Source organism: Enoplosus armatus, chromosome 17, assembly GCF_043641665.1.
Source record: "Enoplosus armatus isolate fEnoArm2 chromosome 17, fEnoArm2.hap1, whole genome shotgun sequence".
Taxonomy (NCBI): Eukaryota; Metazoa; Chordata; class Actinopteri; order Centrarchiformes; family Enoplosidae; genus Enoplosus; species Enoplosus armatus.
The window spans coordinates 8748102-8775999 of NC_092196.1; the positions used below are offsets into that span (position 1 = coordinate 8748102).

The 27898-nt window shown below is 42.3% G+C and overlaps 1 protein-coding gene across 1 annotated transcript; it reads right to left on the reverse strand.

The window, feature by feature from the left end:
* mapk8ip3 (mitogen-activated protein kinase 8 interacting protein 3) lies at positions 1-27754 on the reverse strand. The gene is made up of 32 exons (XM_070923788.1): positions 27449-27754; positions 22788-22908; positions 22106-22176; positions 21318-21409; positions 18686-18848; positions 17432-17663; positions 17182-17284; positions 16884-17002; positions 16017-16028; positions 15307-15324; positions 13837-13894; positions 13415-13567; positions 10685-10766; positions 10316-10449; positions 10028-10084; positions 9730-9900; positions 8822-8948; positions 7035-7124; positions 6459-6614; positions 6108-6273; positions 5417-5614; positions 5142-5319; positions 4905-5024; positions 4517-4597; positions 4349-4416; positions 3986-4134; positions 3692-3863; positions 3040-3153; positions 1882-1920; positions 1218-1382; positions 803-949; positions 1-125 (listed from the first exon to the last, which is right to left on the reverse strand). The coding sequence occupies exons 1-32, from the start codon at positions 27752-27754 to the stop codon at positions 1-3; spliced, it is 3987 nt and encodes a 1328-aa protein (XP_070779889.1).
* Positions 27755-27898: the final 144 nt, after the last annotated feature.

Below are 27898 nucleotides of genomic sequence, written 5' to 3' on the forward strand. Positions count from 1 at the left end.
TCACTCAGGTATGTAAGACACCTGCCAGACGATGATGTGGCTCCGCTCGGCTTTGCACAGAGCAGGTTTCAACTGCGAAGCTCCACCACTCTCTCCTTCCTCCGTCTCATCGTCCTCTCCATCTCCTGAGGAAAACAGACAGAGCTGTAATTCCACAACGAACACATACTAAACTTTATTGTGCTGATAATATGTTAAAAGAAGTGGACGTAGCCACCTTTAGGTTGACATTTTGGCCATCGCCATCTTGGTTTTTGGACCCAGAAGTGATCATATTTAGATAAGAGGGAGGAGTAGGACACTATGTATGCCCACCTATACCAGCAACCTGACTTCACCTGGTTCCTTCTCACGCCATGAGAAGTAGCTGCTAACAGAGTTAGCCTGTAAATGTACTTACCAAAAAGAATGAACAGCAGACTTTTACTACAACTGAAGGCCTCTATCCTGATTGACAGGTTGCCAAGGTAACAACTTGTCAATCACAAGGTAGCCCTAAAGCATACCCTGCTTTGTCTATTTTACTCTAAATGGGACCATAATTTACAAAACAAACATCATACTGTATTGGACAAGACTTGAAATTAGCGATTGAGACAATAAACTCATTAGGAAAATGTTTACTGAGGTAATATATCAAGTGAGAAGTAGAGTCATTTTCTCATAGACTTCTATACAATCAGAGTTGCCCCCTGCTGGCCATTAGAAAGAATGCAGGTTTAAGGCACTTCGGCATTGGCCTCACTTTTCAGACCAGCTACACTTAATACATGTGTGTTTATGTGCAGGTGTGACTGCTCACCTATACGGAAGTCGATGTAGCCCTCTCCTCCACTCAGCACCAACACGTTATGAACACTCTGGGCCTCCGTCTCTTGGGGCGCTGTTGAGCCCTGCCCCTCCGATGGACTGTCCAGCACACTGCCGTTTAGGGTGGCCAGGACATTTCCTGTCACGCACACAAGAAAAACAAACCTAACAGGTTAAAGAGTAGAGAATGCAGTCAGTTACAGACATGTATAACAGAATGCAGGTACTTATAATTGAATTCATGTGCTCTATGTTATTATGGGTTTAGACAGATGTTACCTGCTTTAAAGTGTTGGTGGTAAATGCCAGTAAATTAAACATGGCTAACAAGAGAGTACACTGACTTCAGAACACAAACTGGACATGATAATCTGCCGCATCAGCAGGCAGACCGGCTTTGTGCCTACCAGGTACGGAGACGAAGAACTTGACGGCATCACGGTGACCATGGAAACAGAGCTGGGCCTGTGCCATGGAGCAGTAGGGGATGAAGCTGCCGCTGCTCTTCTCAGGGCAGTCGTCACTGTACACATGGATCACTCCACCGGACGATGTAGGAGACACCTTATTGGCTGAGGGAGGAGGAACCCAGGAGTGAGAAACTGACCAACTGGGAATGTTTACAAGCAAATCATACGTGGTAGTATGACGCAGGCAAAAGAAAAAGAAAATAAAAACACCCACAAAATCCATGTTTCCACAGATCAACTGAAAATGAGAAATGAGACGGCTAAAACACATCCCTTTGCATGCAATAAATCTGGTACACATAAACATATCTTTTAGTCATTGACTCCGTAAATCACAAAGATAAACATCATGCAAAGCAACCAATGAGTAAAAGCACTGTTCTGATATACAGTAAAAAGTCAAATCATTGCACACAGAATACTTTTGGTGACCTTCAGCTAAATGTTCACAGATAAAAGAGGACTCATTGAGTTCCTGATATGTCTTCATGTTCACATCTTAACTACGCGTAAAGAAACTGGAAGCTTTAGTCTGCAGACACTGTTTCAGGGGACATGAAGGTTTGACCGGGCGAAGGAGGGAGGGAGCGCTCCCACTTACCCCTCACACCAAGGAGCTGTCCCCGGTGAAGGACCACCGCTACCGGATGCGGAGGAGGAGGAGGTGGAGGAGGGTGGGAGGAGAGCAGAGGAGAAAGAGGACAGTAACAGTAACGGTTATGACCAAGACTGTCTGTGAAAGAGGTGAAACCACTGAGGGAAGGCAGGAAACAGAAGGTGGAAAGAAAGACGGGGAGTTCATGGGGAGAAGAGGGAGTATGCTAAAGGAGAACACAGATAAACAGCACGGCAGTATGTGACGGTGTTTTGATTTTTTTGATAGAAAACTACAGACTCCTGATTGGTCAATTCCGGCTAACTTGTGAGACTTAAGATTTGATACAAGTTGATTTACAAGATTTGATGAAGCTGCAGTTAATGTCTCAAACTGAGGAATCCAGGAATAAAATGTTAAGTGACCACATGGTGGGGCTGCTGGATTCTGACCCACACCAAAAACAAACCACTTGGTCCTTTACTCATGGTCTAATTTTACACCAAATGTAACTCAAATCTGTTGGCGAGTTTTCGAGATACTCAAGTCATAGTCAGACAAACAGGCAAACAAATCAGACAATAAAATAACCTCTTTAGCAGAGGAAACTAACACTGTCTCAAGAGGATTTTAAGACTACTGAAGATTTAAAGGTGTGTTCAAACAAAACGTGAAAGTGAAAAGTCAATGCAAAGACACGAATACGCAAGTTAAAATGTTCAACTTGAGTGAAAGAATTGACTTGACTGAGCGAGCATCAGAGGACAAACTTATTGTGGCCATCTGTGGGCACCCAGAGCTCTACGATTCAATGTCTTAACTGTACAGAGACAGAACAAAAAAGCAGAGGACTTGAAGAAAAATGAGCGAAACCAGAAGTTGACATGGTAAGTTCTGAAAATATGTATCTGTAACTTGATTCCAGCTATCAGTTGTACTTTACTACACACCGACTTTGTAACGCAAGTAACGCAAGGCGAAAATTAGCTTTGTGTTTGGCCTGAACACACCGTAAGATTTGAGACTGCTGATCACTCCCCAAAAAACTTCAGGTCAAAAGGTCATTCTTCTATCATTATGCAGGCACTGTTTGCACAGTTTCAGAACTCATGACACACTTTTGTCCACATGTCACTTGCTATAAACTGTATAAATGAAACTCACTCTCTGTCAGTGGGATGGAGATGATCACACCGTTTCCTGTTCCTACCCAGAGACGATTTCCACCAATCAGAAGTGCTGTGATGCGCACAAAAGAGAAGCCCAGCTTGCCAGTGCCTGTGAATTACAACTAGAGTCAGCTTAAGACTGAACAGGCTGCTTGTAAGAGAGAATACAACACGCTACAGACACCAGCATCATTCACATTTTGCAGTTAAGGTAGCCCTTTAAAGGCACTCTGTGGATTTTTTTTTAGACATATTAAACGTTAGGTGTTGGTTGTTTCGGAACATTAGCTGACAAAAGTAATTTGTGAATGGCAAGCAAGTTAGTATCATGGAGCCAATGGTCCATATAAAATATAGGAACATTACAGATAGTAACGTTATTCTCGTAAGTCACAGTAAATCATCATGTGTGTGTCACATCACTGTTTTGGCCAATGCTCACTCGTGCCTACGGAGTGCGCAGGCAACAGGATGCTGACTGTAGTTAACTTAACAGCCGCCGGTGTCATTAATAACAAGGACTCCGCATAGAGCCTTTAAGATGGAGATATGAAATCTCTTGAATCTACATATTGATGAGGTAAGTTGCGGCCGACCTCGTCTCTGATGATGAGATTTCTCTCTAAAACAAGCCAACATAATCTCACCCAGCATCTTGCTGACGTATGGCTCAATGTCCACATCCTGGAGGTGCTGGTGTGTATGCGCATGGTAGAGACGCAGGGTCGAGTCCAGCCGGATCGACACCCACACGCCGTCGCCGATCCACGCTAGCTGCCGCACCTGACTCTCCCTGCGAGGGTGGGCGTCAAAGGACTTCTACAGAGCAGGAAAAGAAATCAACTCATTATTACAGTTTTATTGCACTTAAAAGAAGTCAGTGGAAATTGCCTCCCCATAAAAGACAAAAGCTGATTGTTGGACTCATGATGTGGCTTCACCTCGATCTGCATGCTCTTGGGTTGGATGACGTGGACCTTGTTCTTGTAGCCGCACCAAACCTTATCATGGACCACAGCCATGCAGCGGATGGAGTGATGAGGCCGACCGAGGTCCATTAGGTGGTAGTTGGACAAATCCCACTGGCCATCTGTTGACAAACACACACGCAGAATGCAAAGTTATAATAACTTGACAACAGTTCCTAATCAACACAAAACACACTAAGAGCATGAATTCAGTTCATTCAAGTTTCGTCATCAGTGTTGATTGAACTGAACGCATACATCTTGTGAAAGCCTTGTGATTGTGATTTTCTTAGTTCTTAGAGCTCTGTTAAAACAAATATTTAGAATCCCAAATACCCTCTGATCTATGGAATATGGCGAGGGTCCCGTCAGCGAGGGCAACCAGCACACGACCTTTCACATGCCTGCAATTATGGAGGAGACAGAGACTGTTGGAGTAACAGAACTTCATAAAAAAAGACTTCTGATTCTTAAAATCCCAACTACACAACCAATACCACTTACACCAGACTGAGCACAGAGTCTTTGAGTTTGATGGAGTGGAGGCACTTCTTCCAGTTTCCAACTGCTGAGTGGACGTAGAGCCTGGAGGGAGAACAGAGGCAAGATACTCCAGAGCAAAACCCAACTGCATATAGAGTTCAAAAGAAGCACGTCATGATATTTATATATATATTTATATTTATATGAGCATCTTGGATGGAAGATAGAAGCACTCTTTTAGGGAATCTTCCTATCCAGTGTGTGACTTATCTTTACTTGCAAAAGTAACAATAGAAATATAAGCTTATGACTCACATGTGAACAGGGTAAATAAATGATTGTACTATGTGTTTTTAGATATTTTGAGGCTGCAGCAGAAGTTTGTGAGTAGTTCTGCTGAGCGACTTACCATCCGTTCTGTGCCCCGAGCCACATAGTGGGAGCCACGCTGGTGCAGTTCTTGGCCTCTTCACCTCCGTCCTCTGACTCTGGAGGCTGAGAAGTTTCCTCTTTGGACTGACCTCCGTTCCTGTGTGGACACATGACATACAAATAGTCTGTGTATGTGTATTTGTAGATCTTTTTGTAGTGTGTTTATTCACATTTCTGATGATTGTCTTCATATGGACAGACTTTGACCTTCTACCTGTCAGAGGCGTCTGCTGGACGAGGCTGGGGATCGGTGAAGACGTGCTCAGTAAATGGTCCTGGAGGTCCCAGCTCTGTGTGGCCAGCCGTTGACTCAGGAACCTCGGTGGCCTCAGTGGCCTCCTCGGCCGACTGGGCGGGGTGAATCCTCCCATTCATGGGGGGAGCAGTGGGGGCTAAAGCACAACACCATCGTAATAAATAGACAAAGTGGTGTGCCTGACACCTTTCTATGATAATAAAACGATGCAGGAGTGTTTAGGTTGTGCTCACCCTGTCCTTTGTCCATAATGGGTGTGTCAGTGCGTGAGGAGCAGTTGCTACGGGCAACGCTGCAGTTGGTGGCACAGCCGACAAGAGTGATACCAGCCAACATGCCCTCCACTCTCCCGGTGTCCTCGCCTCCCCCTACTCCACCATCACCTGGGTCCAACACAATCTCTCCTGCTGGATAGTCACTCTCACTGGCAGCTGGATACAAACACACACACACACACACACACACACACACACACACACACACACACACACACACACACATATTAACCCATGTAAACACACACTATGGCTGAATCTTTCTCATTATATTATTATTATTTATTAAAAATCTTAGCAGTACACATTGTGGGGAAAATACTCAAGAGCGGAGTGTTTCTGGGGTCTGGGCCTCACTGATTACTGTACAAACTTCTATAACTTTATTCACTGGTTTTGGTGAAACTGGATCATATTTTATGGAAACCCCCCCTGATTTCCTCCAGCTGCTCTGCCTCAACCCTTAGTGGTTTATGGAGTTTCCTGATGGACAGATAGCTTTAAAGTAACTGCTAACTGTAGCTCCTGTTAGCTAGTTAGCTTTGCAGCTAGTGATCCTATTGGCTTAGCTGACTCTGCCCGGACTGGGAGCTCGGAGGGGGAGTGTTGGTGTTTACACTACTCACACAGGAGCTTTGGACCACCTCACCTGGCACACTGGAGATGCAGAGCACGTGGGCATTGCAGACGTTGAACTGGTCGACCAGTGAGCCCGGCTGGTTGGCATCGATGATGACCACCTTGCTGGCAGATTGGGTGCTGGTGAGGATCCACACTCGACTGCTCATGGTGTCCGTTTCCTGGAGCTCCTTCGACTGAGTGAGTGGAGGAGACGATGGAGTTTTAACACAATGACAACTAACTGAAGAAGGACAGATATGGTTCATGCGTTCTTCCACATCTATGATCAGTTTCTAGCCGACATGGATGTATGTTTTGAACTACTCTTTAGCAGTAATATAACTAACAAATCCTAAAATGGTTTTCACACTTGGTCTACCTTCCTCTTCTCTGGGGAGCTGTGGCTGCTCTTCTTGCCAGCTCCGTTCTCCTCAGCGTGCAGGGGGTCGCTGCTGCCTGACGGTGCTTTGGCCGGTACCGACTCCTGGCTGCTGGCTCTCCATCCTGTCAGGTCCACCCCAGCTGCACACCACAACTGCAAGCATGTGCACACACACATGCATAATTTAAATAACATGTAAATGGTCAGAGGTTTAACTGCCACCTGAACACTTGTGAATGACTTAAAATGCCCCATGAATCGTTATAAACCACTTTTCCTTACAGGTGGGACGTTGAAGCATGAAGCCTCATGGAGATGTTGCCCCCACCCCCTGTGTTCAACCCTATTTGGGGCACATTTAGGCTTCATTTTGGGCCTCTGGTTGCCCCAACTGTCCCCTTAAGTGCCCTTTGATTACCTAAGTGCACCTATAGTTTATAGCTTCAATCTGCATAGTGAAGATGAAACATTCAAGTGAACTAACAAGTAAAACACATTTTTGGGTAGGAAGGGACTTTAACTGCAGAGCTACGGTGCTTTATATAACAGACTGTCGCCCCCTGAACTCCTCACCTTCCTGTTGGGGTCCTTTTCTACCAGAGGACGACAGTACACCGGGACGGGCACATTCTTCATGCGGTTGTCCTCTTTCTCATTAGTGGTCTAAGAGTAGAGGTGATATGAGGTCAGGAGACAAGAAAAGTAATGAATTATTGTCTGGTTCCATCAAAACAACTCCAGTGTTACTGTCCACTAATGAAAAACAAAAACATTCAGTGTTTGTTATTAAGGTATTAAAGGAAAACTCCACTGGTGTCACTAATCTGTGATGTTGTGGTCACTTCCTCTCAGCATAACATATTTCTTCAGGTAATGATTTCCTATTTTTTTCCCAGGATGCCACTGAACTATGGACCACCTCCGCCTCTTCTATGATGGATTTATCTCTGCTGATGGCTGCTGTACATATCGGTGCAAAATGGTTCTTTTAAAGAGAATCTACTCTTTGATTGTGTGACCAAAATGAGATCTTTATTTCAGATTTTCTGCTATTAAACACCATTGTAGTTGTACTGGAAATATCCTGATGCGATGTCATGTTTTCCCCAGAAATAAGAAAACAAACAAAAACGTATGCTATTATTTAGTAACTTTAAAGTATTTTAAAGTGGATTTTTCCTTTAAGAAAGAACACTCAGATCAAAGCAGGAGTAAGTAAGTGCTGACGGCATCAATGTGTTAAGTCTGGCAGGTTGAGACAGACAGAGGTTAAAGGTTAAAAGGTTGCAACATTGGCAGAGGGAGAGATTAGATTGGAGTTTATCAGAGAGATGCAGTCATAAGAGGGTGGGTGTGTGTGTGTGTGTGTGTTTGTAAGTAACATTTTGTCTTTTGTCACATCATGCCTCAAAATGAAAATGTTCCCTTGGTTTTCATGCATTTCCAGAATTACATTTTATGGTTAAGTTGTACTCAAATCAAACAGTGTTGGTTTTTTACTTTCACATGGAGCGGACAGTGCAAGTACAGTTCATACTGTCTTGATTATCTGAATATGTATTCAGTGTTTTGTCTCTTGTTTTTTTCTGGTATTAGCCATCCGCTGCTATCTAGGGGTCGGGGGAAGGTTAAAAGTAGGGGAAGTCGTAAAGGCGCATGCTGGCGCTCTGTCAGTCTCACTTGCCTGTTGTCTCTTCAGCGGGCTGTCCTGAGCAGTATCCGTCGGACCACCAGGCTGTGGGAGACCAGAATTAGAGCCACCTGCCTACCAACACACTCTGCCCTCTGGCCTTCGAGCTGCACAGGGTCTGCCGGCCGGTTTAAAATACACTTCGATGCTATGAAATCATGTTTATGCTTGAAACCACAGTGGAACAGACTGAGAGCCTTCTACTATTCTTACAGCTGTCGTTTAATTTAAAGGATATTTTTCTTATTGTCAATAAATCTCATAAAAAGACCAAAACCAACAATGAATTGATCCAGCTAACAAGTATTGTCACACTGTCGCACATGTTCCGTCATGAACATGGACACTGTAGTTTATGTTGAGTCAATCTCACATACACCATCCTGCTGTCAAACTCACTGAAGCACCAAATGTGTATTAATCCGCATCTGAAAATAGTCCACAACAAATGCACTATTTACTCCTGTTTGACATTTGCTACAGTTCCCACAGTGCCCAGCTGTTTTATTAAACTACATTTATATTTACATTATTGTACGTCTTCAGTAGTACTGAGAGACAGACTAATGCAGTGCAGGTTTTGGTCTTGTCATGAGGTTTGTTGACAGCTATCAGCATGGCCTCAGAAGGGTCTCTGGCCATGTAGGGTGGGTTATGTGTGTGTGTGTACCTGTTTGAAGCGAGACGGCACACTCCAGCCACAGGCCTGCATGATGCCGTCATCACGGCGCATGTGCTCGCGGACCTGCCTGTACTGTTCACGCCGCTGTTCTCTGCGGGCCAACAGTGCAGAGTCGCTGAGGAGAGACGCAACACCGTTACTGGCCAGTCTGGAAGCAACAGGAGGGAGGGAAAGGAAGAGAGAAAAGGCGAAGCGTTAGCAGCCTGGCCAGCCACCAGCAAGAGACAGAGAGAAGAGACGAAAAGATAGAGCGACAGCAGTTGTTATCAGCACAAGTTAAACTAAGCTTTATTCTAGCTCAAGCTAAGCAATGTTTAACACACTAAACTGAAAATTATGATTTTAAATATGTTTAGTGTTTTAGCCAGTGTTTGTACAGGTATGCCCAGTTTATTTCATGCATGCCTTTGTGTCGATGTATGTCTCTATGTGAGTGATGTATCTGTGGCCTGAATTATTTATGTGTGCCTGTGTTTGTAAGAGAAAGGTAAAAAAAAAAAGCAAAGTCAACTTGAGGCAAAATGAGAACGAACTTTACGATTTAAACTCTGCCATCCTGTCACATCTTATATTAAAAACAGGAGGGTATAATAATTGTTGGAGGTCACGTTCATAATCACCTAAAACCGAACAGTTCAATGTGCAACTTTTCAAGTTCTACCTCATCTTTCCAAATTATCTCTTGAAGAACAATAGCATTAAGAGGTTTATCTCAATGGAATATGAAGGCGTTAACAGTCAATCCCAAATGCTGAATACTCGAGAATCTGCTGGAAGCTTTCTACTCTCCAAGCTGCCACAAGCGAGCAAGCAACCAGGCGTTCAGACCAAAGTGTGAAGCAGATAAAGATGGAGGTTTAGTGTTTTGTGAAAGTATCTAGCTGGTTGCTGCTCACTCTTCAGGGAAGAACTCCAGTGTGCGGTTGGAGGTGGAGATCTGACACATGGTGTGGCTGCGTCGCTGAGAGAAACCAGCTGGTGAGGGAGACTTATAGTGGATGTTGACGCTGCAGTACGGCCGCTTGACAGGCGGAGGGCTGGACGATGAACTGAAGAGACGTGCAAAGCTGGTGGATGGAGGGAGAAAAGAGACATAGAGGTTTTACTTTTGATGGTTTTGTTTTATCAAATCATTTGTTCAGGGTATTTCTAATTGTACTGTAGTAAATAGGTTTAACAAAAGCAGAATCTCACAACTGCCAGATGGTGGACTTCTTTTTCTCTTGGATTTGGGGACTCTCCCTGGACGCCCTGAGAGGAAAGAGCAAAAAATTATGTCTAAACCACAGTCCAGTGGTTTCCTTTTGCAGTGCCCACAAATGTCTACAATTTAAAAAATATACTTATTCTTTAAGATCATTAGTTTAAAAACAAAATATGGCAAATTATTTAGTTGTGTGAATAATGAGTTGAACCGTTCCCTTCCAGTGGTCATCCAAGTTCTACCTCTATAGTTTAAAGCAGCGTCTTCCTCTCGTCTACCTGATCATTTCTGTCCACCGGACGGCCTCCTGCAGCTCCATCAGTCTCTCTTTGTACTGATTCCTCTCCATCAGCACGCGGGCCATCTCCACCCGGGTGAACCGCCGCCTCTGCGTCATCGTCATATCGCCGTCCTGCATGGGTGATGAAAACTGGAAGAGAGCATAGCGCCATTATTTTAATTAAACCAGGTCTGAATATTGACAGCAGTTATGTTGTGTTTTAATGTGTTAAAAGTCTTTTTCTAGATCAATGAAAAATCTGTCATTCTACAGTGAGACTCTCATTATACTTCTGAAAAAGAAAATAACACTGATTTCTCAAAAAGGCCCATGCACTGATTCAATGTGTAAGACGTATGATGCAGACGGGGACAGAGGCAGTTTTACTCACATCATCACCTCCTTCATCCTTGGAGTCCCGAGATGCACCGAGAGCCTCTGCTCTCAACCTGCAGCCCAAAAGCAAGAACAGAATTACACAACCTTTATTTCTACTTCTGCACATGAAAGCGAGGAGTTGATGCCACAAGTCCACTGAGACTGGGAGGCACTGAGGGACCTTTTAGTAGAGAAATTTGAGACTCAAGTCTTTGTTGACAAGGCTTCTGGAGCTGCTGTGGACTACGACCAAACACAACATGACACAACCTGTGGTTGTGGGCTACAAAGTGGATCCATTTTATTCAAGCGTCCCAGTAAGCCATGACAGTGTGACAGTGATCCAGCATGCACAATACCCTGTTTGTTTGTTGGTAGTTTGATCCTCTCTACTTTCCATCCATCCCAAATTTACTACCATCCATTTCTTCTCTGTCTCGCTTCGTAGCCCACAAGTGTATCTATCTTTATTGGGTGTTGTAAAAATGTTGTTGTGCCTCTGGAACTGTGTCCTGGTGAGTTTTACAATTTCCAACTTAGTACTTTATGGCAGCGGAAGTTGGTTTGAACTGCAGGTAAAAGGCATCATCTTCAGATGTAAGCAACCTCCCATCTCATAAACACACATAAGCTGCCACACTCAATGACGCATCTCAATGAATTAGAATATTGAGGAAAAGTTAATTTATTTCAGTAATTCAATTCAAAAAGTGAAACTCATTTAAATTATATAGATTCATTACACACAGAGTGAAATATGTCAAGCCTTTATTTCTTTTAATTCTGATGATGATGACTTTGGACTTGATAAAACACAGTGGACCAACGCCAGCAGATGACATGGCTCCCCAAATCATCACTGACTGTGGAAACTTCACACTAGACTTCAAGCAACTTGGATTCTGTGCCTCTCTACTCTTCCTCCAGACTCTGGGACCTTGATTTCCAAATGAAATGCAAAATGTACTTTCATCTGAAAAGAGGACTTTGGACCACGGAGCAACAGTCCAGTTCTTTTTCTCCTTGGCCCAGGTAAGACGCTTCTGGCGTTGTCTCTGGTTCAGGAGTGGCTTGACACGAGGAATGCGACAGTTGTAGCCCATGTCCTGGATACGTCTGTGCGTGGTGGCTCTTGATGCACTGACTCCAGCCTCAGGCCACTCCTTGTGAATCTCCCCCAAATTCTTGAATGGCCTTTGCTTCACAATCCTCTCTAGGCTGCGGTTATCCCTGTTGCTTGTGCACCTTTTTCTACCACACTTTTTCCTTCCACTCAACTTTCTATGAATATGCTTGGATACAGTACTCTGTGAACAGCCAGCTTCTTTAGCAATGACCTTTCGTGGCTTACCCTCCTTGTGGAGGGTGTCAATGACTGTCTTCTGAACAACTGTGAAGTCAGCAGTCTTCCCCATGATTGTGTAGCCTACTGAACCAGACTGAGAGACCATTTAAAGGCTCAGGAAACATTTGCAGGTGTTTTGAGTTAATTAGCTGATTCAAGTGTGACACCGTGAGTCTACAATATTGTACTTTTTCACAATATTCAAATTTTCTGAGATACTGAATTTTAGGTTTTCATTAGCTATAAGCCATCATCATCAAAATTAAAAGAAATAAAGGCTTGAAATATTTCACTCTGTGTGTAATGAATCTATGTAATATATGAGTTTCACTTTTTGAATTGAATTACTGAAATAAATTAACTTTTCCTCAATATTCTAATTCATTGAGATGCGCCTGTACTATAAAATCTCTTGCTCAGATGTTATACACAGACTGGTTTTCAAGAGTTTAAGAGGCACATTTGAACAGCAGGTCTCAAGCCAACCAGTCGAGACAGATGACCACCCACCCAGAGCCTGGTTCTGCTCGAGGTTTCGGCCTGTTAAAAGGGAGCTTTTCCTCGCCACTGTCGCAAGTGCTTGCTCATGGTGGGAATTGTTGGGTCTCTGTAAATAATATTATAAAGAATACGGTCTAGACAGACTCCATATGAAAAGTGCCCTGAGATAACTTCTATTATGAATTGGTGCTATATAAATAAAATTGAATTAAATTTAATTGAATTGAAAGGTAAACACGGATGCATTAAGGAAAAAAAAGACATAAAACTGGGCTGAACAGCAAATTCACTGTATCCACAGAAAATAGGGAAGGAGTAAAGAAAAAGTAACGGTCATGACAGTGTGCTCCTTTTACGACTCATCCTTCTTTACAGGAAAGTTTCACAGTTAAGGAGTACACTCAGCAGGACACAGAGTTCCTCCTGCCACTGACTCAGCTAAGATTACTGAACGATCAATACAGGACATCACAGGGGTTTGAGTATGTGGCCAAGATGCTCAAGTGTACCTACAACACAAAAAACTGAGATCTGTATTCAGACATTTTGTCCTCTGGTTCTCATACTTGGACACGTAACCAGTGAGGTTTTCAAGACTATCATGTTACTCTTCTTCTGGGTCTGTTGCCAGGATGCATTCATTTGGTTTGTAACGGAGGGTCACTAAGGTTTGGATTACAGGTCAACAGTTACAGCCATTATGTTGAGGGATAAATGCTATTGTATGCTGTCCTGTGAATTTAACTTGCATTTGGCCTGTTTATTGTTGTCTGTAATATCTCCAAATTTATTTCTAATTACATTCCCAATTTAAAGAAGCATATTGTTTTCATCCTCAACTCATCATGTTAATCAAAAAAGTGTTATTTTCACCTCTTGAGTTCTTCTTCCAACTCCTTGACTCTGGCATCCACCTTGTTTTTGGACTGCCTCACAGCCTCCAGCTCCTCCTTCAGCACCTCCTGCTCCCCCGACAGCTCGTCCACTTTGGCAATAAGGTCATTTTTAACAATGTTGAGAGCATTTCTGTCAAACAAAAAGCAGAAAGTAAGATATCAAAACCAGCTCCAGGAAACCACATGCTGGGCTTTCATGTCTGCACACACTCGGTCTAAACTGAGCACACGTAAACTTTCTAAATCCAGAGGAGGTACAGATTACTGAACATCATGAACCCACCAGAGGAATGTCACACTCATTTAAACACATTTGTAGAGCACAAACAATTGAAGAATGAATGAAGATTAAAACTAACACAGTCACATGCACACATTAATCTTCTCTGTGTCTCTTACTTGGTCTCTAGGAGCTGTTTGTTCTCTGTCAGCAGGTTCTCCACCTCCTTGCCCATCCCTGAAACAGTTCACGTATTTGTTACTCATCACACAAAATACATAACATCCATAAATCTACTGATCAATAAGCAAAATGCATTTCCCAGAGTTTCTGTGGCAACTCTGCCTTTCAGACCAGAAAACCTCCACAAAAGGCGAAGGTTTAATAATTGAAATGAAATGAAAATTAATGGACAGATTATTGATTTAAGTGCTCATGTTAACAAGGAAGTTAAATCAGGTTGAAAAGGAAGGATTGTTGTTAAATAATTACAATGAGTACATACTCATGAAACTAAAGTTATTTAAGAAAAACAGTTGACTCCTTGAGTCCTGGAGCATCTTCGACTGCTACATCACCACTGGGCCACAATTGAGCTTAAAGTAGCCAACTGGTGAGAGCATACTGGCACAGTACAACACATTTATACAGAATTCAGGCTTGATCCTTTAACTATGACAGTGTTAATGTCAAACTCAACCTATTAATTCTGTTATCAAATCTTAATTATCGTAATTATTTCCAGACATTAATTGAGAAATGTACGTACACGCAGCAAGCACTGTGCAACATAAGCCAAGCACACAAACTTTAAGCAGAAACTTCAACACAGAGAAACTGGACATGAGAACATGTCAAAAACAAACAAACGAAACAAAAAGCCAAGAGGTTCTTCTATACCAGGTGTCAGTTACAAAAGAAACTGGTGAAGGTTTGTCTACAGAGAAAATGCTCCTTGGTGGAGACTGGATTAGAAAACTCTGCAGTCAGATCACATATCACAACATAAACCTTGCAGGGGAAGAAAAAAAAGTGCACATCTTTCTGGGTTCAACTTGTGTCTACAGTACTGGAAGCAGCTCAGACTGTTCAAGATAACAAACTGCCAGTTTATACCTATTAACTAAAAGTTATGTCTTAATGTAAATCACTCATATGTTGGACATGGAAGGTGGTGAGCAGGGCAGCCGGAAGATTTATTTTTCGATTAACACCCCATCTTAATGGAATGAAAAAACACTTGATCGAAGCCAACTGAGGTGTCTCCTGTTGAACTGTGGTTCACCACACAGCCCGTTTACCTTCCAAAACACTTTCACTAATTTGTTCTTGATTCAGAGTTCTGCACAGCCTCTTCCACCATTACATTACTCTCTTGTAGTATTTTGTTCAGGACTAAAAGGGTATTTTTATAATATATATGTGTGTGTGTGTGTGTGTGTGTGTGTATGTTCTATAAATTAGGAGCCCTTTTTTGAAAAATATTCTTTAAAATGAGGTATGTGGGAAAAAGGTGGCAAAAAAAATGCAACTATAAAGCCACACAAAAAACGGACACAAAGAAGGAACCAGAAGGATGTGAAAGCTGGAGGCCAGGGAATGATATAACAAGCAAATGTGACCATGAGCGTAGGCAAGGTGTGCCTTACCGAAGAAATCATCACGGACTGGAGGCAAAAGAAGAGGAAGGGAGAGGGAGAAAGAGGAAAGGCCACAGATCAGAGAAGAAAAAGAGTGGGACAGGAAGGGAAGAGAGGAGAGAGAGGATGCTGATAAGCATTTATTAATTTGGACGTGAAGAAGAGCAGCAGGGATAAAAAACCAGAACACAAAAGCTGCTATCTAGCCCTCGCACTGAAACAGCGTCAAGGATAAAGAATTATTTATTCATATATCATCAGGTTTATTTCAAAGTCGCAGTGAAACTGAATCTTTAAGAGCATATCGCTTCTGTGAAATAACATATTTCCTATTTGAACATGAGGCAGGGAGGGTCATTCTAAACCATTGGGATATACTGTAAATCTGTCATAATACAGTTGGCTGAAGATTTTAGGTATGTAGACGAATATAGCTTGTGGTAATTACTAAAGATCAAAATAATTTCACTGTGACTTTAAAGGAATAAGAAAACGGTTTTACTGCATGTGTATGGATATTGGGAATCTACAGTATGATCAAAAACTCCAAGATTTCCAAGCAATAATTATGTATTAATAATTAAAACTATAGTAATGTGCCTTTTTCTGATTTGTATACAGCGATTAATATCTACTCTTAGCTGTGGAGCTTGGAGAGTAGAAAAGAGTCGAGAGAGTAAAAGATTAAGATACCAACCAATGCATGCTCAGATACACACCTGAGAACTCGCCTATGGGTGTCACCAGCAGAAGCACATAAAAGGGGAAAAAAAGGAAACGGGTGAGAGGTTAACAGATGGACAAGAAGATGGGTCCCTTTCTATTTCTGCTATAGAGAAATCAGGGACAACAAATCTAAACCAAAAACTACTCAGGGCCAATAACATAAATTAAGATCCACCAGAATCCCTCAAAGTCTATTGGCCCAAAACAAGAGATTGACAATGGACATCTAAGATAAATAATAAGAATAAACATGTAATAAAGTGCAGTGAAATCTGACTCTCAACCTTTAAAAATAAGATCTGTTTAAACTCACAACCTATGAAATGGGCTGCATTAAACAAGCCTCTGCCCCATAAGAAAAGAGAGAATAAACTAAGTAGAAAGACAAAGAAATAATAAAAGTAACACTGCATGAATGGGTTGGGGGTGCAGCCAGTGAGGGATTGCATGGTTTTTCAGGAAGTGACGCAGGGATGAGCTGCTGGCATGGAGTGTATTCCAGCCTCAGCCATGCAAGGTAAAAAAGAGTCCACACAGCCTCACATGGAGCTCCTGCCCTGCAGTAACGCAAAGCAAACACGCACATGCGTCCGCCCTCACTTCCCTTCCTTTGGATCTACACTCTGATATTACTGAGTAATATCACACATTGGCACTAGAAGTAGTCTCAAGCTTCACTTTCACCAGCTCAAGGTGAGCAACGATCACCTCAGGAGGAGGTGAAGGAGCCAGCAGCACTTTTAAGGCATTTCCTGAAGTGAAATACTCACCACTTGCTTCAACTTTACTGCCAAGCTTTAAGACCCTAAGATATGTTTTAACTAATGAACCTGTGACTGCTGCAAAAGTCCTGTTCATACCTAGCAGCTCGGCGCCTGCATCTACATCTCCAATGATGTCTGACTTGGCGTCTTTGATCTCGTGGTAGAGAGAGTCGGTGTTGATGCCAAAGGCCTCGTTCACGATGCCCTGAGAGGGGCTGAAACACACACATCAGATTTCATTAGACAATAGCAGTGACGTTTGCCTCCTTAGACTTTCAACAGGTAAATGGCACCAAAGCCATAAATATGCAGCAAGATTTTGGACATACATACATTCACTGTTCACTGTCAACATGTGTACTGTGGATGTAACACAGCCACAGTCTATTTGTACCTGTTTCCTCCTCCATATACACGGGGGTCCACACACATGTCCAGCTCAGGGGTAGAATCAATGATCTCCTGAAACTCGGACCACTCATCGCTGCTTCCCATACCTGGACAAACATGATAATAATCATTTCAATTATATTTTTTGTTGCACTTTGGATGACTCCAAATTGGGGAGGGAACAAAGGTTGAGAGTCATTATCTCAAGACACTACATGTTTTAACTAAGGACATATTTGGTGACATCAACTTACCGATGCTGACATTCCTGGTTTCCTGGGAAACCTGCACCTCCATGTTCCGGCTGAGCCGCTTGGCACTTTTCCTGCGGTTCCCAGCCCGCATCGCATCAAACTCGGAGTTCGGGAGGAAGCCCTCGTTGATGGGAGTGACAGTGGCGGAGGGGACGGAGGAGGTGGGTGTGTTGGACTTGCTTCCTGTGCTGCTGGGTGTGGCTGCCACTGAGTCGGACTCTGATCCATCCTCCTTAATGTACACAGGAGGTATGAGACGATGACATAGGAGCAAGAGACAAGCATTATATGAGCATTATATAGTGAAGGCAAGGTCAGGCACTAACTCTTTACCTATAACTCCTGAGTTTACACCACAGATAATGGAAGATCACATTGTTTTATCACTTAATTTTTTGGCTATTTTGGAAACCTTAAAGTTTTGATCATGAATTCCTCATTTGTGCTGCTAATTTTAAAGGTATGAAGTCAAATTTTGGTATGACTTCAATGTCAAAATACATTTAATGTTCAGTGACTTCTCAGTGCATGAAACCGTTTTAAATTGTTTAGGGGAGTTATAGGAAATAGGAAATTATACACATATTTAATGTGATGACTTTAAACTGATTTTATGGATCAGAATGTCATTGTTCTCATTTACCTAAATATGTGCTACATACTGCCTCTGATTCTAATTGATTCTAACAACTAATCAAAACTTAAAATAAGGGCATCTAACTCCTAAAATGTGCACTTTAACCTGCGCATATGCTCTCAGGATGTTTTCATGACTAAATACCAGGAAGAGCCACAACAAGAAAACAACACTCTCCTCTTTATTTTCTTACCTTGGCTGTTTCTCTCACAGATAAAGCACTATATGCCATCAAATTGCATGAGTAACATAATTAAAAAAACAAAACAAGGGACATTTGGAGACACTGACTTAAACTTAATGTGCAAGTGTAAACTAAAACATGAGGGCGCATGGTAGAAGCTCCACGATCACACAGTTATAAAGAAAATTCCATGGAAAAATAAATATGGGCCCCAGCTTGCTTGAGTCAACATATATACCTAACAAATCTGACTTTAAAAAGGTAGATTTCCACATGATGTGAATAAAATTGTTTCCTCAACGGTGCAACAAGCAGGCGTGGGAGGGGAGGTGGTCCGTGTGGGCGTGGCTGGCAGGAAGGGGCAGCAGTAAGGCCGGCCCCTCCCCCCTTCCACTCCCCAGGCCGCAGTAATGGTCGTGGAGGAGGACAGGACAGCTGTCCGTCCCACCTGATAGGCGGAGCAGAAGGTAGACTGGCCGAGCTCGCTGACCTGCCAGATGTCTTTCCCGGGCATCATCCTAGCCCCCCCGAGACCCCCACGTACCATGCCTTCGCCGCTCGGGTACAGGCTCAATGATGGCGGGCGCTCCGCTTTGCTGCTGGCAGAGGAGACACAGAGAGATGTGGAGATTAATGTGAGATTGACTATTGAGCACTCATTTATTATGAGTCCCTATATATCACTTTTTCTTCTCCAGGGCTGGAGCCCATACTGTCATGCATTAGATGCAAGGCGCAAAACAACCCGGACGTGACATTTTCCAAAATGTTGAAACACAGTTCGACATTTTGAGAAATACGCTTATCCGCTTATCCGAGTTAGATGAGAAGATTGATACCACTCTCATAGCTGCACAGTAAATATGAAGCTACAACCAACAGCCGGCTATCTTATCCTAAAATAAAGTCTGGGATATAACCCTCTGTGACACAGCTAATTGTCGTTTTTACACTTCAGTTTTTGTACAGATTAAACAAAAACTGATGTAACTTGTGTGTTTATTAGTGAGCTTTAAAGGTGGATTTTTTGACAGAGCCAGGCTAGCTGTTTCCCACTGTTTCCAGTCTTTTTGCTATGCTAAGCGGATGCTGGCTGTAGCTTCATGTTTACTGTACAGACATGAGAGTGGTATCAATCTTCTCGTCTAACTCTCGGCAAGAATGTGACTAAGTGTAGTTTAACTGTATGTCTTTGGAGAAAACCGGAGCACCCAGAAGAAACACACTCAAACACGAGGAACTCCACACAGAAACAACAAATGCCTGCAATCAAACCCACTTCCTTACATAGTTAAAATTAGTAATATGGATAGAGCACGACAGGGATAAAAGATTCTAGGGGAAAGACAAAATGGCTGATTTACAAGCCCTACAGCGAGAGGCAACAAGGGCATGCAGTCCAGTCCACCAGGCCAAACACATTTGCCTCATGAGTTAACTTAATTTACTACAAGGGATACAGATGCAAGTCATCAACACAGGCAACTACAGGTAGTTTGCAGAAAACTCAACAGAGAGATACATTATGAATATAGAATAGAATAGATAGAATATCACAACTATAGGATCAAATGCAAGTTCAAAGATATTCCTATAAATGCACTGTACAGGAATTAGTTCCTCTTATGGGATTATTAATCACATGTACTAACTGTCTGTATCCACATCTGCTACTCTGCAAAACATCAGACATTACAGCTCCAATTGCTACTACTAATTGCAGAAGATACGTATTTCTTCTTTGTATATATTAATGCATATCCATATAACTGCTTTGTCTTTGCATAATATTATTGTTTCACTTTTTGAAGAGGGATAGACAAGACAAGCAGAGCAGGCAGACGGACACACTGACGGACTGACTGGCAACTCATGAGGGAGAAAGAGGAGAAGGTAGATGGAGGAAACTGAAAAATATGCATTGCATTGCTTATCATGACCTCTGAACCATTCCTCATTTCAGTATTTGTTACAATGCAGCATTGTTGATACATTCACAATAATAAATTGTTGTCACAAGCATCAATAACTGATAAAGGCAAACGCATACAGGAACACGTCTTTATACAAGGTGCTGAGGCACAGCAAAAATATGAGGAGGGGCATCAATAATTCATAAGTCACATTTTAAGTCAAAGCAGGCCGGCTTAGATAGCGGAGCTGATGGGAGAGGTGTGAGGGCAGTTGTGGGACCACGTTGGATTTACCTTTTCCTCCATGTGTGGCGTTGACTGTGCAAACAGCAGCACAGAGAGCAAGCCAGCAAGACAGACAGACAGACAGACAGACAGTGATTAGAGAAAGACAGGAGACAAGAACATGCCGTGGCACATGAAAACACACACACACACATACACACACACACACACACACACACACACACACACACACACACACACACACACACAGACACACTTTTTCACTTTTACAAGTTGACTACAGTTTAAAAGTAGTTTTACAATTCTGCACTTTTTAAGATGTCTTAAAACTGCTCCAGATAATCATCAGTTTGTTAAGAAGTAAGCTTGATCAGTAACCATCCTGACAACTATAACTAACACAAACTCTCACGAGCAAACACCGGCCTCATTCAGTGCTCTATTTCTACCAGTTGAAGATTTGTAGGATTAAGATGTCTCTGAATGGACAGTGTAGCTGAATAGATATTTAAGATACTGTGTGTTTAGTCAACATGTTGCAGGAGGCGCCTCATCTACAGCTGCAGTTCAGCTACAGAAGCCGCAGCAGATGTCCCCCTCCTCATCTTGCTTCATGATCTCATATATATTCAGGATTGGCAAATAAACTCCAAACTTTCTATTTTCTGACTATTTCCCACAAGAATCATAATGGCTGCCAGGTTTCTTTGTACAGTTCCTCTCCCCTCTGTCAGTGGGAGGTACCAGCTATTCATCATGGCTCCTGACAAACAAGCGGCAGAATCAACACGATGAGCATGTTGACACACAAAAATACATTCAGGACAAAACATGAAACACCAGCAACAAGATGATGCGTGAGCAAAGATATACGCGCAACGTTTACACAGGCAGAAAACAACTCACGTTCGTCCACAGCCGGGGCCTTCTGATTGGCTGTTGCTCCCTGCCTGCTGCATTTTGGACCGCTCTATGTGCTCGACGTACGTCTGAATCATCTGAGAAGATGTGAGAAAAGAGGGAGAGGAAAAATGTTATGTTTAAGGTATGAGAGATATCCCTGGACTGGTGTGTGAAGGAGTTGCATGTAGAAGTATAGAAGGAGAGTGATTTAATTACTAAATGTTGGATAACTCAAAGGACTATACTATGGCCTTTGCATATTGCTGTTTATTTACTAAAAAATCACTCACTTTAATGTTGAACATTTCTTAATGCACACTCCTTGTTTTCGATGTTCAAATTGTGTTCCTCTACTTTCCAGGCAGCCATTATTTTCCATTTATTCACAGCTTATGTTAGGAAATACATAACAGTGACAAACATGTCTGCACTAACAAGTGTGTTCTTAGCTGAAACCAATGGCTGCCTGGAATGTAGGCTAAAACTTTTTAAATGTAAAAAAATATGGCATGGTTTTGAGGAAAAGGTCGGCACCAATGTAAAGCATCTGATTTGTAGAAAATTTCCTAAAAAAGCAAAACACTGGTATGCTCCTTTCGCAATATTTTGCCTCATTAAGATGATGGCAATGGAGCGTCTGAGGATGATAATAGCCTCAGTATTCAAATTACCATTAGTTAACAGGCATGTATGTTTGGTGGGTTTTGGAGGTATAGAAATGTAAATATAAGTCATGATTTGTGAACTGAGACTCCAGCTGAAAAGTTGCTGGCCTGAATGTTTGCTCGTACCTCAGTGTGGCGCTGGTGCAGAGCGTTGTACTCTTTCTTCATGTCTGATTCTCGCTCCTCCAACCGAGTGACTGAGAGACAGAGAGAGAACAGTGAAATACATTTCATGACAATTGCATGGGGTATGACAACCCTAAGGTAGTTTTTGTTAACTCATGTTCAATCTTGCTTGCTGGTATTTTTGCTATTTAGCTGTTTGGGTCTAAACAGCAGATCAAATATGTATTCCAGTACTCATAAGGTACTGACAAGGGAACAAAAGCAAATCAGAGTTTCAGTTCAAAAGCACCATAATCTAAAAATACAACTTCCACCAACAGTGTGTGTACTTCCCATTAGAACTACAATGGACATGTATTCTTGAGCTTTAGTGTTACTTTTTCTTTTATTTGTGTATTTTAAGGAAAACAGCTTGAAGAGCTGCAGAGTTATTAGTTGAAATTCATCAAAATACTTTTAAAAAACTCAATCAATTCCCAGGTAATGGGACTAGGGCCTAAAGATGCTCAACTGAAATAATTTTTTAATGGATGTTAATTTTCTCCTGGTCTTGACTTAAAATCTAGATATGGTGTTAGAATTAACTTGGACTTGACTATGGCGATCCTGATTTCAGCTCTGCCTGGGACGGCCAGATGTGCACATGCAGTATATTAAGTAGTGGGGACGTCTGTCCACTCACTCTGGTCAGAATAGTTCTTTGTCTTGAGCTCCAGCTGTTTCCCCTGCAGCTCCAGAAACTCCACCTGCACCTGCAGGTCCTTCTTCTCAGCTTCCAACGCATCTTCAAATTCAATGAATTTCTGATGGAAGATGCAATAACAAATGAGAAACGAGGCCTTTACACAGCTGGAAATACATTCACAAACTGTACTAAAAGTGACAAATTTTATAATGATAACAATCACCTTTCAGGACAATTCAGTGACTCTAACTGTGCAGACTGTCCTGCATGAGTCAAACAAAGTGTGAGTGTAGGTTTCAACATGACACGACTGCTGAGTGGTCGTTTTAAAAAACAGTGTTTGGGTGAGAACCATGTTATTTTTTAAAGCCTGTGTCTTTAATAGAAGGGCTCTATAAAACACCTCTATTGGTCCCATAGTGTTCACATTAACTCAGTGACTGAGGAACTAGAATATACAAACACAGAGCTGCCTACTTCCCTTTCACATTGCCTGTTTGGGTTTTTCTTTTTATAAAGCTGTTCACAATGACGTCCTTTTTTCAGTGCAGCAAGTCCACAAAGTCTTAATACTGTAATCCTCCGACTGCAGGGAGACCATGGAGCCAGGAATATGCAGCAGATATGCACCACACAAAAAGGCACTTGCTACAATATGATGAACTACAGTGCGTTACAACCTCTAATATTGATGTCTGACACAGTGGAGAAAAACAATCCCTACTTGTTTATCATATGCAGAGTGGATTTTAGCAGGAAAATGAACCAATTAGTTATTTCAGCTACTGACTGTCTCCACCTCTGAAGGCAAGAAGATGCAGAAAAATCACAGAGATGTTCCAAATGTAATGGTCTAAAACTGGTGACCACCATTATGCTGTACAGTAGTTCTACCGTCAGAGCAGCAGATCACGAAATAATATCCTTCGTCCTATCCCCTTGGGCTGGGAACGTGTCCTACAGTAATGCCCTTCAAATGCACTCCTCTATCCACGACTTCTACCTGCATCCGACACCTAACCTCTCACATCTTTTGTTGTCATCATTTGTTATTAAAACGCAGCATTAATACAAGTACAGCATACAGTATGTAATGCTTCAGTCACAAGAGAGTTAAAAAACATGGTGGTGCATTTTCAAAAGGACATTTGATAAATGCAAACAATACTTACACAGGTAGAATGACAGTGTATGGATTTATGGGCTGGAATATTATGTTATTCTGTCCAGTACCAATAATTCATTAGTGTAGCAAAGTGTGTTTGACTGCAATGTGCTCACACTTCCAGCTATTTACGCTGTGTGCTACCTGAACAGAGAGTGAACTGACAATAGCATGGAAATAATGACATGCGGTAAAATACGAAGTCTGTGTTTGTTTGTATTTAAAAGTATAAAACCTTGAGGAAAAGCTGTCAGGTCATATGTTAAGATAATGGTTTTAAGCAAAGTTGACTTATGATCCCGTTGAATCTGCAGGCCATCAAGAGAGAAGGAGATAAGAGCCTGGTCAGATAAAGCAGAGGCCGAGATGATCAATCTTTTACTGTCATCGCACTCTGAGAAGTGTGAAACCAGCACACTTGGTGATACAAAGCGATGGGTCATTCCAGCAGGCGGCCCCATTAACAAGACAGAAAACAACAAAGATGGTACAAAATGGCTGAATTTGTTAACCTCACTTTAACAACTGTAATCCTGGAAGTCTTGGTGAAGGCTACATGAGCAGACAGGGAGTTGTGGCTTTGTTTACCATTAGCTTGAGCCTAATAACCTTGTAATCTGAGCCGCTTTTTGCTCGTTGCTCCCTGCGTCTTGCGAGGGGCTGTTATTGTTTTCCTCAGGCTCTGAGATTCTCTCTCACTCTGCCTTTTCTTCTTATTATCCTCTGTCCGGTCTGGCCTGTGCGTTTACCCGCTCACCCTGCAGCTTCCTTAACATCACTCACATTTCTTTCTCTCTGCTTTTGTTGTTCTGTCTCATAAGCACAAATCAGGTTACAGTGCCAGGCTCCCTCAGTGTGCTCTGTGCACTATTGATTTCCTATGATTCCCCACCCCTTGCACTTCGTCCCATCCCCCGTTACACCCCTCTGATAGTCAGACGAAACTGTTTATTTCTTCCATTCAAATGTGTCACCCAATTTGAGCATTAAAGCAGTAAATCTACTTCTGTCGCTGGCTGCAAACATGCAGTAATCTTAGCATCCTGAACGCCAAAGAAAATCTAGAAACATCAAAGATGATTGTATTACATTAAAGTCTGAATTGGTTAATTGCTACTTATAAATATGCTTAAGATATAAATAAAACCAAAGCTCAACATTTAATAGGTGTGGGACCAATATGAAACCCAGCTTTTGCAAGAAGGATTCAGACAGTAAATGAGAGAATACAACTTTATGCTCGTTTTAAATACAGAGCAAGGCACCGCTTCAGTGAACTGTTTGGCAGTCAGCAGAAGAAAACAGTACCGGCAGCTCCTCTGCGCCAATGTGACGGTACACTCACCAACACCTTCCCTGGATACAGAGTATACTGATATTGCACTGTTGGTCCATATGATAAAAGGGGAATATAACTCAAATTGTGGAAACGCGTGTGTCTTTAAATACAGTAAGATAAACTGTCTCACTAGCCAATAACAATTCAATATTGTTAACTGAACAACGTGGAAAGACGAAGTCTCCTTTTAAAGCTTTTTTATCATTGATAGTTTTGGTATATTGAGCTACACTGACAGGAAGTCTTATCTTATTCACAAAAACGTATAACAGACTTTTCCACCAGCTCAATGTCTGATTTAGGAGACAACTCTGATTTCTTATCTATGTATATGCGGCCAATAGAGAGACAGAAGAGTGCAGGGTAAATACAAAGGGTTATACGGTCACTATAACGGCAACTACATGTTTATTATAATGGATTTTTCTTCTGTCATGGTATTAAAAGAAGCTTAAATATGCCAACACTGAAATTTTAATATGAACCAGCAAGTCCTCTCAATTAGCAGCTTAAAGTGAAAACAAACTAGATAACCAACACAGGGAGGAAACACAGTGGGGAGAACAGATGATGAAACAGACTAAAAGCTGAGCTAAGCTGATACTCGCAGGGCTGCCAGTGATATGCTGAGGCCTCTTTGGATGGGAGGAGGATTACAGTTGCTGTATGATGCCTGCTGGATCCCACGGCTGCTGTGACACCGCTCAGAGAAAGACATTGGTGGTGAAAAAAAAAAAGATTTGCTGGAGGTGGAGTTTAGCCAGTAATGTGATATCTCCATATTGATGTCCACTCTTGTTGTTTGTGTCCCTGTTCTTCCTGTGTTTGCACGTGTGAACGCCCACTGAGAGTCCTGCTTACACCCTTCATCTGTCAAAGCATTGCTGTCCCTTTATCACCACATACTGTATGTACACTATCATGTCCTTACTTTGTCTTTGCATATCGTGTGCTTATGTATTTGCATGACTTAAGCTGTGGCAGCTCAGGTATACCAAAAGAGCCCTATAAATGAAGAAAGTGTTGGTATTTATTGTGCAGAAATTCATATTGTACATTTGTCACTGTTGAAGCATTAATATTTGCAGTGCTTGAGGCACTGTTAGTGGTTGTAGTTGCAGCAATAATGGAGGTGGTAGTATAAGTTGCAGAAGTAGTTGTGACAATAACACCTGTAACACTAAAATTGAGGTATGTCCAGTAATATCATAGTGGTATTAGCAGTATTGGTATTGGTAGCATGAGTAATAGTATTAATGAATAAACATGCGTTCTGCCGTCATCCATACATATGTTTGCGTTGCTGTGACAGTTGGGATTGAAAACTATAAGAACAACTGTATATGTTTAACATGTGAGTACTGTTTACTTGCATGTAGGCTACTTGTATAAGGTGGCCCACATACTGTACATATTTACATCTCTGCTACAAACATTTCCTAAAGAAACGTTCCTTTTCCTTTTCTTATTTTTATATTTGCACATACTTTTAGTTCTAAATCTTTGCTGCTTTCTACTCTTGAATGGGAGCACCACCCCCGGGGATCAATAAAGTAATTCTGATTCTGATTCTGATTCTTTTTCTGAGATAGAGTGACTGCATATTGACCTCAACATCTTGGCTTAACTGGTATGGTATCACTTCACTTTCCCAGGAAAGCAGATTTAGATTAAAAACTCTACTGTTCCTTGAATTGTGAGGTATTTTATAAAGCATTTCCATTTTGCAGGACTTTCCCTGATTTGTCTGACACCTGAGGTCACCTGCTGAGTAAAAACAAACTTATAAAATATTCTCAAGTAAATGTCTCATAATTTGTTATAAGCATAAGTAAGTACAGAGTTTGAGCACATCTTCAATGGGATACTCCATAAGAATTTGTGCTATAATAACTGTATGAAACGCCTAAGTTTTATTATGTGGCTACAGATTTTCTTTTTCACAGCTTGTTAGAAGACAGTGTGTGAAAATTGTTAACAGTATCTGCAGTGCATTGAGACTAAAAATAATCATGTCACAGGCCTAAACATGAGTCACATGTCTGATGAAAGCTCTCAGTGCAGACAGAGCACCGTGACTATGAAGGAGGCAGCATGACACTGGATGTGATGATGCGGGTTTAGAGGCCCAGACAGAGCCGGGGGGTCACTCACCTCCTCCGCCTGCTTGCGGAGCGCTTTCTCCCTTTCATACTGGGTGATGAGCTGCTCGTTGTCCTCCTTCAGCAGCTCCAGCTCCACTTCGTGCTCCTGGTTCTCCGTCAGCACAGCGTCCAGGTTTTCCAGGACGTTCACCACCAGCGGCATCAGCTCCTTCACCACCTCCTCGTCATAGCTGCGGATCAGCCGCTCGAACTCCCGGTAGATGCTGTTGGCCAAGCCCGACACCCGCTCCGACATCACGGAGCCGGAGCCGTAGTCGTCCTGGTAGACCACCTCGTCTATCTGCAGCTCCATCATCTTGGCAGCTGGAGCCGGCTTCTGTTTTCCAGATGAGGAGGCTGCGTTCAACAGTTTTCAGGCCTGTAAGGCGAGACTGTCACAAGGTTTGGATCCGCTCAGCGCAGAAAAAGGATGAGATTCAATCACGGACCTCAGATAAAG

Bases quoted from the DNA above. Each gene is read 5' to 3' on its own strand.
- mapk8ip3 (XM_070923788.1), bottom strand. From the start codon at position 27,754: ATGATGGAGCTGCAGATAGACGAGGTGGTCTACCAGGACGACTACGGC. The intron at 22,909-27,448 runs GTGAGTGACCCC...ATCTTCCATCAG, and splicing joins TCCGCAAGCAGGCGGAGGAG to AAATTCATTGAATTTGAAGA. The intron at 3,864-3,985 runs GTGAAGCCACAT...CCTGCTCTGTAG, and splicing joins CCAAGAGCATGCAGATCGAG to AAGTCCTTTGACGCCCACCC.